General features: G+C 38.7%; 2 protein-coding genes across 4 annotated transcripts in view; one reads left to right on the top strand and one right to left on the bottom strand.

Moving 5' to 3' along the window:
• Window positions 1–8,441, bottom strand: part of niban2b (niban apoptosis regulator 2b) — a 50,694-nt gene extending 42,253 nt beyond the window's left edge. The window contains exon 1 of the mRNA XM_033619673.2: window positions 8,142–8,441. Coding sequence (XP_033475564.2) covers window positions 8,142–8,196 — 55 coding nt within the window. The 5' untranslated portion in view covers window positions 8,197–8,441. The remainder of the gene's footprint in view (window positions 1–8,141) is intronic.
• Window positions 8,442–12,318: 3,877 nt separating this feature from the next.
• stxbp1b (syntaxin binding protein 1b) overlaps window positions 12,319–16,828 on the top strand; it is a 38,072-nt gene continuing 33,562 nt past the window's right edge. For all 3 annotated transcript variants that reach the window (XM_033620252.2, XM_033620251.2, XM_078170956.1), the window contains exon 1: window positions 12,319–12,398. In XM_033620252.2, coding sequence (XP_033476143.1) covers window positions 12,362–12,398 — 37 coding nt within the window. In that variant the 5' untranslated portion in view covers window positions 12,319–12,361. The remainder of the gene's footprint in view (window positions 12,399–16,828) is intronic.

Raw genomic sequence — 16,828 nt, 5'->3', positions numbered from 1 at the left:
TGTACTGTCTAGTAGTATTGAAATCTGATAACACATTACAATACAGGAAACATTATGAATGGCATTTTTGTTTCATGATCATGGAAGGTCAGGGCTGACTAAGTTAACTTGATAAATGTAGGCTGGTTTAGTTAATGGGAACTTGAAGAGTTATTTAATAACGCTTTTTCTTTGGGTTTCAACTGCTATGTTTACATGCACACTGATATTTCACCATTATTTCGAATAAGACAATATCCTGAAATAGACAGAGGTCATGTAAACAGCATTTTATGTTTGGATATTCCAAAGTAAGTTTTTCTGAATTTAGCATTTTTGTAATAAAACATATGTGGGATTTGTTGGTATCATTCGGGTTTTAATAGCATTATTTGGGCATGTATACAGCACATTTAAAGTTTGCATTTTGCGACACACTGCCTCTTGGCCGTTTTTGTCGGCTCTGTGCATCTTCATAGATACATTGTACACAAACCAACTCACCAACAGCTTGCAAGGTTGTGGTTGTGTGATGCATACCCAAAACTAAAGCCCACATTTCTGGTTGGAAGAAGAAAAGAAATGACTTTCAAATATTAGGAAATATTTGGATATCAACAGATTTTTGGACATGCGCAGATATTCAAATCTTTTCAAGAAGGTGGTTGAACGAATAAAAGGGGGAGGCTGTGTTCACATGCTCCAACAAGTCCACAAACAGTGGAAAACTGTGAAAAAAATCCCACTTTAACGTAATAAATGACATGTTTGGGCACGTTACTCGGGAGTATGCACGGTTGCATGTTATATTAGATGAATATTAATTTTCATTAGCCATGGAAACAGCTTAATAAGAATACTGACTTTTTTGGAATAAGGGCAAAAACTGAAAAACTTTGTGCATGTAAACATGGTCTTTGTGAAGTAACCTCACCAGAAACATTCACTCTGTTTGTAGAAGTTTACCATATGAGATCTCTTCTACCTTCAGACCTGCTCTGCCTCCAACAGAAGTGTGTGTGTGTGTGTGTGTGTGTGTGTGTGTGTGTGTGTGTGTGTGTGTGTGTGTGTGTGTGTGTGTGTGTGTGTGTGTGTGGGGTCCCAGCAGCAGGTATTTCCGCTATCTGAACCTGTTTAAAACAAGCCTCTCTGTGCTGAGTAGGGTGTGTACTGAAGGTGAAAATGCCACACCTCGCCTGGCCACAGAGAGCCGACCTGTTGGCCACCCAACACCTCCTCCAGAGCTTAAAGATTTAACAGAGGCAGGGAAAAACACTCCATGTTAGTGTTTCCTGTTTCCTGTGCCCCTCACCCACTGACCGAGTGAGCACTGCTCTATGCATTTTAGGAAGTCTGGGGACCCCTGTTAGAGTTTACAAAGAAATTTTTATCACTTTACTCAGAGCAGTGGTTCCCAACCCATGGGTCGGGACCCTCCAAGGGGTCACACAATAAATCTCCAGATGACAAGATGATTAAAAGTTCTTTTCTTCACTTTTAGAGTTGTGTGTAATTAGTAGTTCCTTTGAATTATATTCAATTACTTACTTATCTTATGTATTTGATCATTTGTTATGTGAATTGGTACCTGTAAATCTATGAAATTTGAATAAATGTGAAGGGAAACGACATTCCATTCTCTTAAAAATATAAGTAAATAAAAGGACAAAGTGTTTCAGGCATTAACAAAACAGTTTCTCCATATTTATGTACATGCATAAGCCTGACTAGAAAGCACACGTGTGTTCTTGCCAGTTTCCAAAGAGGAAATGAGAGGTTAGCCATGTGATCTGGGTCATTTCCAGCCACTACACACCCCCACATTGCCGTGCAAAGCTGACCTCATGCTTGAGGTTATGAGGGAAGTCGAACACACTGCAAGCTGGTTACATATGACTCTGCTCAGGGACTCCCACAGTTATTCTTATCAGCAATCAAAGCAAGGCTTTTCTTACAGTGAGAGGACAACTGATAGGTGTGGCCCATTCATCAGCTGGTCATAAATCATCACCTGAATACAATGGCACTGACTTATGAAGCTAACTGAATATTATTTATTCAACTCTGATAAGGAGTCATTCTCACAACATGTATTTTATCAATTTGATAATTTGCACATTAGTTTATCACCTTCTAAATTCATCGGGAATTAACAAAATAAGTGAATGTGTGTGTGTGTGTGTGTGTGTGTGTTGGGCTTTAATGATAAATCCAGGCACTTCCCTTAAAGCCAGCCAGGCACTGGGCTTGTCTTGGCAGCAGAGACTGTGTGGCGCAGCTCAAGGCCTGGAGGAGGTTTCCATGCAGCCACACAGACACACACACTTTTTCATGCATTCCTCAGATTCCACATCTGATACATGTGTATGTGTGTGTGTGTGTGTGTGTGTGTGCCTTGCTCTGAACTGGCCACTCAAGGCATTAATAAAAAGATTAAGCTTGGCCTGTAACATAGCTTTCTTTCTCGGTTTCTTCCTGAGAGGTTGTCAGCTGCATGGGCTCTAAGACTCCATGCAGAAAGCAAAGGTGGAAAGTTGCTGCAACACAAAAAAAGGTCAACGGGCCGTCAGCTGAAGTGTCATAAAGTCATTATTTCCTCACGATTTTGAAAATGTTGAAATGTAGAACTGAACAGAAAGTACAAAGGCCTAGGCAGGGATGGATTAAACCCCCAGGTGCCAGGGCCAAATTGAGCTTTGGGCCCCTGAAGACACCCCGTTCCTCCCATTCACTTTTTGCACTCTTTGATGAGATAAGGCCCGTTCCTACTTAAGAAGTTCCTGGTACTATTTGGGGGGCAGGAACTACTACAGAAACGTCCTCTCGCTTGGCCCTCTCAACCGCCGTGTCTCCACTGAGAGAGCGGAGTAGGAGGAAGGTTCCTGTAAAGTTACGGGCTCTGGATGTGATGTACTCGTTGCACGACCATTTTGACTGGGGCGACGTAGTGGCGTAAGTTTGCTGTTTGTCGATAGCAGTGTCTGTAATAACTCACTAAACTCACAAAGTGGCCCGTGAAAAAAATATTTTTTCCAGCGGATGTCTTAGTTACAACATGATTGAGTTAACTGGAGTAGTTTCATGTCGTTTCCGACAACAGGAGGCTTTTAACAGATGACATCCTGATGTTAGCTTTGCTGCTGCTGTTAGCTGTCCCTGTCAGCTGCAGCCTGATGCTTTCTAGACATCGTGATTTCCCAAAACTGAATAAATACCACACATAGCAACACAAAACTGCTTTGCTAGCTCAATCATGTTGTAACTAAGATATCCGCTGGAAAAAAATATGTTTTTCACGGACCGGTTATTGAGTTTGTTTACATGGTGGTGGAAGCTATGAACGAGCTAACCCTCGTCTGCTGAGTTTTAAAAATGCCGGCTATTTTGTTGCTTTCTGTTGACGTCACATTCCGCCTTGAGTATATCCAATCAGCACCAAGTAAACCCCAAGCCCCAGCCAGGAGTTTTTCGGGGCCATTCTGAGTACCTACTCCGAGGCAGGGACTTGTTTAGCCCCTGTAAAAGTTCCGGAACTCTGTCCTTCGGGGGTGGTTCCTGCGGTGGAGACACGCACCAACGGCCCCGGCCCCGTAAATTTACCCCGAAGTTCCTGCGGTGGAAACGGGCCCATAGTTCCTGATTTTAAAATATATTTGCCAATATTATCCTATTTAGGCAAACTTTTTGTGTGACTGCTTGAGTTAAAGTAAAAAAATAAAAATAGATTTAAAAAAAAAAAAAAAAACATTCACAAGATCAATTTTTTTTTTTTTTTTTAATTGATCAAAACAAAACAAAAAAAGTTTATAACAAAGCTAGCAACTACCTGCTAACAGCAACATGCTCATAATCATGGATGGATTACTGAACAGGCCTACCAGGTACAGGTCCAGGGGCCTATTCAGTATCAGCCCCCACCTCCCCACTCATCACTTGCAAAATGACGATCACGATACCTAAGTCAGGATACAACATTATTCAGTTTTTAAATATGTTGTGATAAAATATATTACAATTTATTTCCGTTTTTGAACTGTAAATTATGTCCCCAAAGGACAACTTTGTCAACATCTACTTAATCTATTAAGATAAAGTTTTCAGTCTGTTCATCTCACTTTAGCCATCTTTTTGCAGCAGCAAAATGTATCTAGTGGACTGAAAAAATGATTGGTTATATTATTCTAGTAGGCTACCTATAGTTTAATTTGTATTTGTTATATTAATTGTTTATATAATGAAAGAATCCATACTTGGCACTGTGTGAGGGTATGATACTGCCACACAAAAACATCACTATACTATGCTGAATCGATACTTTCCCCCATCCCTAGTAGCAAGGAGGAAGAGAGTCAAGATGATCACAGTGAAACACAAAAAGACCACAAAGAAATAAAAAAGGAACTGCAGAGACACAAAGTGACTACAAAGCAACCTCAAAGAGACACAAAATGACTAAAAAAGATACAAAATAACCTCAAAGAGATGGTGGGGCCCTTTGCACATCTGTGCCCAAGAACCCACTGTCTCATAATCCACCCATGTTCATGAGAACAATCTTAACAGGTTCATATTTGTTATAGTCTGTTTGACATTTATCATGGTCCCCAACTTAGTTTATACTGTTAGCCTGCTACACTAAACCTTTGCTATTGAAACATCAGGGGATTGTCAAAGTCATTGGGATTCAACATCTAATTTCTGTACAAAATTCCATGGCAATCCATCCAGTACTTGTTGAGATATTTCAGTCTAGACTTATAAATATCACATTAGTACTGCATTAGCACTTATATTCAAAAACTATTCAGAAACTATTCAACAACACTCAGCCCTAAAGGTTCATCTGAGACCCTACTAGTCAGCTCATACAGGACATGCAACATCACAATCTTAACAATTAACACAAATTCAACCAATCCCAGTGAATTTCTTGGTGACCTGTCAACTTAATCCAAATACCGCAACTTTTCCGCAAAGTTAACCAATGATTGTAGTTTCCTGCGAGTTGCAGCAATAACAGCAGTCACCCGCACACTGTCACCAAAGTCATCTCCTTGCTTCCGGCTGTGAAGATGCAGACAGGTACCAACAAAAACGTTTCACATGAACCAACAAAAATAACTGCTAAACACCATGCAGGGCAATTCCCTGATGTTCTACACCAAAGTGGGCATAAACTGCAACATGTGCAACATTTTGGTGGAAAACAAATACAAGTAATCAACTGACAAACCCTTTCCTACCAAAAAAACACCCAGAGAATGGCTGAAACATGTGGACAATACACAAAACAAATTGCAACATGCACTGCTATGTTTTTTGTTTTTTTTTTTTTTTTAGAAAAGCTACTGTGAAACCAGGCACTGCAGGCTGCAACAATAACAAAAAAAGCTTGCGAAATCCTGGAGGGACTGACTAGATCAACAGTCATCAGTGGAGTCAGAATTACAAAACGGGTTCACATGCTCTGACATATCAAAGACTGGACCACTGTTGAGACCCAGTGAGGATTAGCTTTTTGTGTCCTGAACACTTTGTACTGTACCTTATCTACTCCTGTCAACTCTGCTAAAGATCTGACTTCACTTACAAACCAACAAGTCCTAACAGGCCAAATAACAAGGCCAAATGCTCATTTATAGGAGTCGATAAGGGTGCAGCCTCTGTGTTTTCAGGGTTCCTTTGATGAGCAAAAGAGTGAAAAGGGCCAGAAATTGCCAGTCACCATGGCTGCTAAGCAAATACATTAATTTCCCACTTTGCCTAAAGTGACACAGTTTAACAACTCAAGACAAAAGATCAGAGGGTTGGGCATAGAGTGGTGCAAGAATGACTCCTACAACCTGGATATGAGTTATTAGTTTTGCACACCAGGTTCCCTTATCTCAAAGTCAATGGGTTTCTGGTTAGATGCCTGGAATAAGGTCTGTGGTTAATTCAAGCTTCAGAGACTCTAATGTTTTGTTCTACAACATTAAATATGTCAATAAATAAATACCCCACTGGTGAATTTTGAAGCTTTTATATGTCTTAAAAAAGGAGGTTGCTGACAAGTGGCTCAATGAGACTACAGAATGTCATCAACCTGGAAATGGTTTTTCAGTTTTGCTATGGTGGTGGCATTAGGTCATGTGACTGTGGTGTAGTTTCTCAACAATCATGAAAATGTGTTCATTTGTGAAGATTATCTTGCTGAGCAAAACGTGTAAGTATCATAAATGTTTGTCTGCCACAGAGTTTCTTTTCTGCTATAATCCAACATCCAATGGAAAAACCCACAGGCATTTTGATGAGAGAACCTGCACCATGCTAACTTCCACATCGGCAACAGAAAAACATCATCAGCACTCAGCAATATTCATATATATGCTTATGATTTAAGGTGAAATCAAAGTCCAAATGACAATGACAGTGGGGCTAACCTGGGTAGATAAGATCTGATACAGTCAATAGACAGGGTGGGGCTGGTGGATGCAGCTCCACCCATGTTCCCTAGAAATCAAGCTATGTGACAACCATTCACAAAAAATCTTAAGCTAAATTTGAAGTATGGAAGCCTGATAAGCCAAAATAATTTGATGAATCCATTCATTTTTCGACAGAAAATTAATATGCAACAATTCTGAAGCATTTTTTCCCAGGAGATCCAGGTTCTCACTGTTCTGCTTTGCTTCAACTTATGCAACAAAAACAGAATATCTCTGGGTTTTAAAACGTTGGTCAGACAAACAAGACATTTGCAGATGTCATGTTGGGCTGTAGAAAATTGTGACTGTGAGGAATTGTGATAGAAGCACCTTACTAATCTCTCTTGGGACAATTAATTTTATAATTTTATAATAATTTTATCACATACACACACAGGAAATACATGCACATGCATTAGTTGTGGAGAGATGCCAGTGAGTTAGATGTTGAGTGCCTTGCTCAAGGGCACCTTTGCAGTACCCTGGAAGTGAACAGGCACCTCTCCAGCTGTCAGTCCACAGTCTATGACATAATCTGTGCTGGACTTGAATCAGAGAGTGGCTGCTTCCTAAACCAAGTGCCTACGGACTAAGATACCACCGCCGTGATTTACCAAATGATCGATGGACTAATCCAGAAAATAACAGGCAGATTGACTGATACTAAAAATGAACAGCTGCACCCCTAATCTTGATAATTAGTTAGTCACTTTTTTCAATTCTAGCTTCTCAGATGTGAAACTCTGCTGCTTCTCATTACTTATATCGAAATTTGACTAACTTTGGGTTTAAGAATGTCCAACACACCGATTGCTTTCCAGTGTATTCGGATGGGCATTTTTCAGTGTATTCTGACATTTTACAGATCAAACAATTTATCAGCAAACTACTTGTCCAATTAACTGATCACGAAAATAATCAGGACTTGTAGCCCTAAAGCCCAAACAAAGATCAAGTCCTAGAGAAATAACTGAAATTGTACGATGACTTTACAAACAGGTGACAGATCTATACTGGTAACTTAATGATACTGAAGTGACAGTGAAGACCAAAAGAAACAGCTATGACCTGAACTGTAGCTGCCACATTACGTCAACAGTTTCTTATACAGCTTATAACAGCTCATATTGTAAAGCTACACTTTATGGAATTTGTAAAGGCAGATACAGATTTTATGAGGACAAGAAAAATTAAGAAATACAACAATTTTTTTCACAAAAAATGTATTTCTGACCAACTAAAAAGCCAACCATACTGAATGAACTCTAAGAAATAGAAAGGTTTGACAATGACTACCAAACTTAACAAAAACTGTCAAAGGAGAGATGACAGAAATGAACACCGAAAATATCCAATTAAATAAAAAAAATTTCAGACTGTTTTCAAGGCAAGGGTGGGGTGTGGGGGGTTGGGGGGCGTTGATGACCCAGTGTTTTAAAAATGCTGTCTATTGCCCTGCTTAAATCCACACTACCTTAGTGCCTCGTGTTTACTGCAACCCTGGATCAATTTTGATACCACAAAGTAGAAAAAACACATTTAGTCAGTAAAAGCAGTGAGTAGTACCAGAGTCACATTGATATCTTGGTAAAATGGTTTTAATTTGCATAGTCAGAGACCTCTGAGCAAAAACGCACATGCGCCAAATCACCAAAACAGCACGCGCTAAACAAACACTCATAAAACGCTGCTCACCTGTGATAATCTCCCGCTTGGCTTCATCCAGGTGACTGGAAATCACGTCCCCCATACTGGCTGAAACTCAAAGTCCCGGTTTGATTCAACTGGTCTGTAAGTTTTTAAAACAAACGCAGGAAAATCCGTTCAGAGTAAAGCAGAATCCTTTATGAGCCCTTTCACCTCCTCTCCAGCATAACCTGCCTGATTAAAGTTTGGAGAGGAAACAGGCGGTGGCAAACACTTCACACAAGGAGGCAGAGGGAAGGGGAGAAAAAGTTCTCCGAGTGACAAACTGACGGCTCTTTCTCGGAGAGACACACCCTCCTTTAAAGTAGGAGCAAACTCCCACCTTCCTGCGGCGGTGCGTTCAGGACATGTCGGGAAAATGAGACTCCCACAATCTCGACACAAAGATAAACTCTCAAAATTGTTTGAATAATTTGGGCATGAGCACCAGCCACAGGCAGTCGCCAATGCCCTATTGAAATTGAAGGAATTATTGTTTTTCTTTTAAGCGAACTATTTTAGTTTATGAATCGTATTTTTGAGGGTCCTTAGGTGCTCAAAAACTCATGAAACTTTGCACACATATCAGAATGGTGAAAAAATTAATATATTATTAATATCATGCTATGATTTAAAAAAATGTCTCAGTAGCCCCCGCAACAAATTTTCTACAAAGCGGCCCATGCGGTATGTTTAACTTAGATGTACAAAACTTGTAACATGTATCATCATAAGATGTACCAAAAGGAGCCATACTCTAAACCCAACAGGAAGTCATTCTGAATTTCATGTACAATTTTTCCTGGCCATTAGTACTTTAACAACCCGCACCTAAACATTTTATCCAGTTGACTTCATATTTTGTCTGTATCATTTACAGACTTTTGAAATGAAAAGTTATTAAAAGTTTGAGTTTTTATCAAACCATGTGAGCGTGGTGAGGCATTAAACTTCCATGTTTCACAGTGAAACAAGCAGCAGTTTGTTACTCCACTATACATGGTAAGTATAGTAAGGTTGCAGAACTAAAACTTCTCCTGTGTGCGAAGCTAACTACAGCAGCCGATGTGAAAACACAACTGACACTATCTAGAGCGAGTTTTTTATGTGTCATTTCGTAGCTAGTGTAGAAACAAAATGGTGGACTCTGTGAATGAGGACCAGGCCCCCAGGAAGTGTGGTAGGTTTTGAAGCCAATTTTACATAGTGGTCAAACATGGAATTACAATGTCGGGGTCCGTCACTTGATGCCATGGGGCCCAAAAAGACTTTCCCATAGACTTACTGAACAACTTTCATGGGAATGACCAGGGCCCTGCTTCCAACACTGTATCCAGGTCTCTTTATACATCCATAAAGATATCCTGCAAACACAGTGATTCTTATTTTCAGTTGATTATTCACTGAGGAAAACATAGTTGTGAAAATGATATTCCATTTCTGCCAATAAATGACATTAAATCCCACACATTGGACCTCTAAGGTGATCAAATCTAATCATAAAATTGAATATAAACCTAACATATAATTTGGGGAGTTTGGAATGATAGTCAGTGTCTCTAATGTATGGCTGATTCTAATGTCACCAGCAAGAAAATCACCACAGTCAGGAGTAGGACATTTTTATCTTTTTGATCATAAAATGTTTTTTTTTTTTGGAGGTGACCTGAACGCATCTCAAGTCACCATGAGTTTCGAACAGGACAAGCCTGTCAACATGGTGCTGACCACAGGGGTTGGTGTACCGCTGTGAACTGTCGCTGTTTCAATAAAACAAGGATTTTGCTCTGTTTGCAGCTGTCAGGTGGCAAAAGAAACTGACAAGAGAAGAAAGAGATACGTTACAGAAACTAACTGTGGGTCAACTCATTTTTACCCCCCTGGACCCTTTTGATGGATTACTGAAAGGGTCTACTGGACACAGGGGGCCCTTGGCCTTTACTTGCTTCACTTTTGAGGCTCTTCCACCAGGAAGAGACTCAAAATGACCACAAAGAGATGCAAAGGAACTGTAAAGAGACACAAAATAACTACAAAACAGGCAAAAACAATCACAAAGAGAGTCAATACAGACACAAAATAACTACAAAGTGAGACAAATTGATCAAAAATGGGCACAAAATTACCTCACAGAAACACAAATGCACATAACACACAGGACTCAAAATTATGTCAGAGACAAAAACAACTACAAAAACACAAACAGGGAGACATGAGTACAAAGCAATGCAAAACCACAAAAAAAGACACAAAAGTATTTCAATAAGACACCAAATTACCCTGGAGAGCCCAAATGATTACAAAGAGACACAAAACAACTACAAGGAGGCACAAAATGACCAAATAGAGACACAAAGGATGCATAATGACCATAATGACCATAATGACTGACACAAAACCTCCACAAGTCTGTGTGTCCTACTCCTGAGGTAGTGGGGCTCTTTGCACATCTGTGCCCAAGGGCCCAATGTCTCATAACCTGCCCCTAAATGCATGGCTTCCAGTAATCTGGCCTTTTTGCAAATTTAAATGCTGCAATTTCCGTCAACAATAAGCTTGCACGAGTAATAAATCAGCCTTCATATTTCAAACATATGAGAAAAGATGGATTCTGTCTCCATGAAACAGTGTGGACACAAAACTGCTCAGATGTTTATTCTCCAGAAAAGTGAGGTCTCCTTGCTTTTCTCTTTTCCCACTTGAGAGGCTGATATGCCTTTACTTCTCCTCTGCTGCCCTCTCATGGAAACAGTCAGTAATTTAATAGAACTGTCTAAAGGTCACTCATACATTATAGGATACTGTCATATCTCTGTGGACACCAGGGAGTTTTTGATTCGTTATATCATGCATTGCGTATGCAGCAGATTTCTTGGTAATTTTCCATCAACTGCATGGAATGATTGTAAATAGGATATTAAACTTATATGTAGCCTTAATATGACAATATGAAATATTAAAGTAAATAGTTTAAAAAAATGTTTATTTGTTTACTTACTTTTTTTGTGGTTTTTAATTTTTATCTCAACCTCATAGCTTCTGACATCTTTCTGTCACAGCAAGTCAGAACTGAATAGCAGTCATTTAATTTCCGATTTTGACATGTTTTCAAAATAAAAGCCTATTAGTGACAGCCCGTTGTAGGGATGCTTTTTGGACTGCACTCAGCAGCAGAACGACAGCCCCATTGTATGATGTTATAAAGAAACATTTATGAATTCCAAATGTAAAGCCCACCAAAAGTTTCAATTAAACAGTATAAACAATACATTTGTTCTATAATAACACTTGTTGCCTCAAGTCTGTGTGCTCCAGAATGCTTTGGAACAAATGCCTGTCGTCTCTTCTGCTAAAGTAGCTAAACACAGTCAGGTGACACAGACCATGAGGCTCTGCAATACCCTTCCAATATGAGGAAGAAACCACGGTGTGCTCCAGTTCCCATACAATGTAGTATGCCAGAAAAAGATTGAGTATGTCCCAGTATATAATAAATGCAGTATGCCAAAAATACCAGGATGTTCTGCTACATCCAGTCATATTTTGCAGTGTGTAAGCCAGCATGCTATTTTTGTACATTCAAAAATTAACTTATACATAGCTGGAATGTTTTCACCATTTTGGATACTTAAAATGAAATAATGACCAGTTACAATTGGATTGTATAAATCTAAAATTGGAATTATTTCAAGGAAGAATTCAGCTACAGACGTACAGAATGTTCATTCTGGTGATCTAAAATAATGCTGTTGCTATCTAAAATCCCAATACACATGAATGGCAAAAGAAATGCTATTTCCCCTAGGAAGAATGACGTTGTGATTATCTGACATGACAGTAGATAGGAGGAATGTCACTGTGGATATCTAAAATGATCATTTTGATTAGGACGAATTTCATTACAGATATCTGCAATGCCTATCCAGTCTACATGTTAAATGTTAAAATGGCACAGCAACTATGATTTTATTATAACAATAATAATAATAACAACAACAACAACAACAATAATAATAATTATTATTATTATTATTACTATTTATTTTACATTCATTTAATAATGTTTATTTTACCATTGGCACTGTATTACATTTTTTCATACTGAAGGCTTTTATTTTGTATTAAATGGAACGGAAGTGTGTTGCTTATTCTCCTGAGCTTGACAGTAGGTCAGTTGTAGCACCGGTCAGTTTGCAGAGGAAAAGTGGACGCGCAGCAGAGGACTCATCATGGCACCACTGGGACTAAAAGCCATTGTTGGAGAAAGTAAGTTGATTTTTTTTTTATTAGAATATTTGTCCTCTCTTTAAACATATTGGCATATGATACACATCTGATTTAATGATTGTTATTACAAACCTGTGTAAAGTATTGTATGAAGTGCATAAAGGGCTATTCCCATTACCAAACTTTAATGTGAAATATAAGCATCCCGCATTATGTAATGCTTGTGTTTAATAATGGTTATATAGGACAGTGCAGCTCCTGGTGACACTGGGTTTTATCTTTAGGAAGTTTGATGCGCAAACGACGCACTGACTTATCCGAGCGGTGCGTCCCGCTGGATGGTTGTTTCTCCAGACTTTACTCTCAGTGAGATGAAGAATACAAATATGCATGTGTTCGATGGTGTCCTGTTAGACTCTGATGGATGTTTCTACCCTTTATTGATCCATTATTGGTGCTTGTGTGACGCATTAGAGCACGGAGTCCTGGTTTGGTGTAAATCCTGCCTCACTAATCTTTGTCTGTGCGGATTAAGCGCTTTGACATCATTCTGAGGAAGAGGAGAGGACTCCGACTCCAACAGCCACAATAACAACTCAACAAATATTTGTTTTCACTGTCAGTCTTATGTCAGCGTCAGTAGGCTATACGCACCAGTCCTTTACTAAACATCATGTAACCATTTACTATCTTGACATACACACGCGTCAGCTCTGTTTGGTCTCACGCAAACCACAAAGCCCTCACGAGACTAAAGATGCGCAAACTGCAAGCCTTCCTTTGTAGCATCACAAAATCTTGAAATGAGACGGACCATTCCACGAGAGTAAAAAGCTCGTTTACAATGGGAATTATTTAATGCTACAGTTTTATATATTAGTCTCAGCATTTGATTAAATTGTGCCTCTTTCCAATTAAGGATTCTTTTAGGTGTTTTAATAAATAAATGATAACTAATAGCTTTGGTTAATTATTCACTTTTCAAGAAAATCCTTTTTAGATAAGTTACAAGACTGTATCAAGAGGACATTTCTTGTGTGTTCCACCACTGGCTGATGTTTATTTTTTCTATTTGGTAATACTGCCGTTATTAATGTAGGTAAATAAATGTTAGGGTGAAAGTATTTTTTATCTGCCATGACTTGTTAACAGGCAGTAGCAGTCAGCACATCCCCAACAAACAGAATGTTTTGCCTGTCTGTTTCTAGAACCTGCTACAGATGCTTTTAAGGAAACATGGACTCACTTGGCTTTTGGCTGTAACTAAAGATTATTTTCATCATCAATCAATCTGCTGATTATTTTCATGATTAACTGATTAACTAAGTCTACAAAATGTCAAAAAAAGTGAAAAATGCTCATCACAATTTCCCCTTAACCCAAAGTAACATCTTCAGTTTGCTTGTTTTATCCAAAAGGCACTCCAGAACCCAAAGACTCTTCAGTTACCATGATAAATGACAAAGAAAAGTAACAAATTCTCTAATTGAAGAGGCCTGAAACAACAAATATTTGACATATGTGCTGAAAAATGACAAAAAGAATTATTTGATTATCAAGAAAGTTGATGTTGCAGGTCTGCTTGACTGTGGCTGATGCAGAGCTGTTTCATCTGATCAGTTTTACAGTTATGAAACTGAGGCAGGTTCACTGTAATAATATACATTTCCATGCCAATTGTGTTCTGGTCCTACAGTCCAACTTGTATTAACCAGAAACTAAAGCAGAAGAATAAGAAGGCGTGTCTTCTGGCATCAAGTTATTTTTCTCTAAACAAGTGCTGACATTTTAAGGTACAGGTTTGTATAAATTTAACCTGAATTTAAGGTACAGCAATGACTTCATGACACTGTATCATGACTTGATGACCCTCTCTTTGACCCTCTGCAGGTAATAATGCAGGTCTCAGCTGAAGGCTTCTCATTTCATTAGTGGTGTAAATTTCCAAACAAATTTGCAACCGATCAAATTGCTGTAATTAGCGGAATATGGGGACTTGAGGGCCCTGAGTGCCCACTTTACTCTGTTAATCCAGTCTTGTTCCAAGTGTCTGTCAGTTAAACAAACTCCAAGCTCCAAACGGTGCAGCTTCGCAAAAATGTTTTAAAGATTGAATTGATTTGCATAAAAAGAAGTGAGATAATCTTATTCTGTTTGCAGATGCTTTGCTTTTTCAAGACACATGTCACTATCAAAGAATATTACACTGAAAAATTGATATGTATGTTTTGATAGCTTAAGGTAAGATAATGTTTCTCAGAGACAGTTGGCTGGTGAAGGCTGCAGTAATAAATGTTTTTTTTTTTATATTTACAATAGATAAAATAACTACGTGTAGTTTGAAAGGAATTTGAAAACCCTGAAAATCTCTGTGGACACAGAGATTTATCACCAGCTCTGCACTTCTCCTCAGCTATGAGAAGCTTTTCAACATCCTTCAGGTCATTTTTTGGTTTTAAGGAGATGAATGTTACTGTTGTAGTTCAGTCTCACTGCTCTCATCAGCCTGGTTTCAAACAGCCACAGGCACCTGTTTTCACTGAAAGCAAGAGTAATATTCACTCAGCTTATCCATGGTTTGGTTTACACCCACCCCTGAGAGAAATATTTGTGTCTTTAGTTGCTAAATGCTCCAGTATGTTTACCAGTTAGTCCTTAAGTTCGCCTGTTACATGTAGTGTGCAGTGTTTGCCTGCATGGAGCCTATTGAAATACCAAGAACATTAAAAACACCCTTTAGTACCTTATTTCTGTAAAGGTGTTAGATATATCTTGACACCTGATGAAGTACTAAAATTAAAACTCATAGCTAGACTTAATCCAACAGGGATTGTGTCTGAGAGCCATATTGTTACATCAGGCATGTCAACCCAGTCAGCAGAAAACACGTTAGCTGGTTGAGCTGGTCTTTGTATTCATGTGTAGTTGCCCTTTTTGCATTTTTATTGTTTGTAGTAATGTCATTTTGTGTTAATTATTGCTTGTTTTAGAGCTGTTTTTTATTTTTAAATTTTATTTTATTCTATTTCATTTTTTGTATTTGTGTTCTATCTTGTCTGTCTGTAACTTATGTTGCTGCCTGCCTTGGCCAGGACACTCTTGAAAAAGAGGTTTTTAATCTCAGGAGTTTTTCTTCCTGGTTGAATAAGGGTTAACTGAATAAATAAATAAAAGTGTTGGTAATGTATGTTTCTGCAAACCACAGGTACATTACATTTCTATGTTATTATATAGCAAATATGTTGAAACTTAAGGTTTCTTTACATTTTAACAATGCTGTGGGTATTGAATGTGTAGGTACAAACAACACTTGGTTCTGGTTAGGAAAAGATAAAGTTTTGGCTTAAGTTACCCGCTTTTGGTGGCACAACTCCAGTCATAAATGCGGCAATGTCCCTATAAAAAACAACCACTTTTTGGGCCACTATCTTGGCAGGAAATGCAGAAATGTTTTGGTAAAAAACAATTGTTTTTTTATGCCACTACCACCACATCTGGAGCCTAAAAAACTGCTGAAAACACAGCAATGACTCACTAAATCATAACCAGTTTAGTTGTTTGTTGGTCTCGAACAGTGGTCAGCAGCATGGCAGCCATCTTGCCCAGGTGACGTGTCATCCACCATTCCCTCTATCTCTTGATGACAAAGTCAGCTCATATGCTATGTCACTTTAGATACACTGATGTGATACGTATGAAATGTACAAATGTACATTTATTTGCACTTTGCAGAAACGTACAATACCAACATTTTCTTCTGGCAACTGGGCTGGGTGTGTCCTGGTATACAACGTTTATACCGGGACTCAACACAACATTTGCCTTGTTCTAGACCTCTAAATCTCCATGGTATTTCTTATGATGAAATGAAACAAAATGGCTATGTAGTCTGATTGTCAGTCTCTTATCAAATATGCAACCTGTGTCATAAAAAATATGCTTGTATATAAGTATTTTCCAAATTCTCTTGTCCACATGTCAAAGCGTCCCAAGTCAAAACACTGAATCCAAATTGCTTGAGCTGGTTGCCCAGCACTTTGTATAGTGACTTGCTTCAGCTTAAAGATTTCAGAACACAGTCTTTTTCCAATTTCTGGCGGTGTTCCTCTGGGTTCTGTCTTGGGTCACTTTCCATTTATCATTTACCCTCTACCTCTTGGCCATATTTTTAGGAAATTCATCATTCAATTTCACTGATATGCAGATGACACTCAGGTCTATCTATCCACCAAGCCTACCTCCACTTTCCCTGTAAAATATTGTGTTTATTTTAAGATCTTGCTTCTCATTTTAATGCCCCTTACAACCTAGCCCCACTGTATCTTTCTGAACTCCTTCATATTTGCACACCCTTCCTGTACTCTCAGATCCTCTTCAGCAATCCAACTCACATCACCATCTGCCTACTTGATTCCCAAGGGATCCAGAGCCTTTTGCCCTTTTAACCCTGACTCTGGAACTCTCTTCAA

This window comes from Epinephelus lanceolatus, chromosome 9, assembly GCF_041903045.1.
Source record: "Epinephelus lanceolatus isolate andai-2023 chromosome 9, ASM4190304v1, whole genome shotgun sequence".
NCBI classification, from domain to species: domain Eukaryota; kingdom Metazoa; phylum Chordata; class Actinopteri; order Perciformes; family Serranidae; genus Epinephelus; species Epinephelus lanceolatus.
This window is presented reverse-complemented; position numbering and strand designations above follow the sequence as displayed.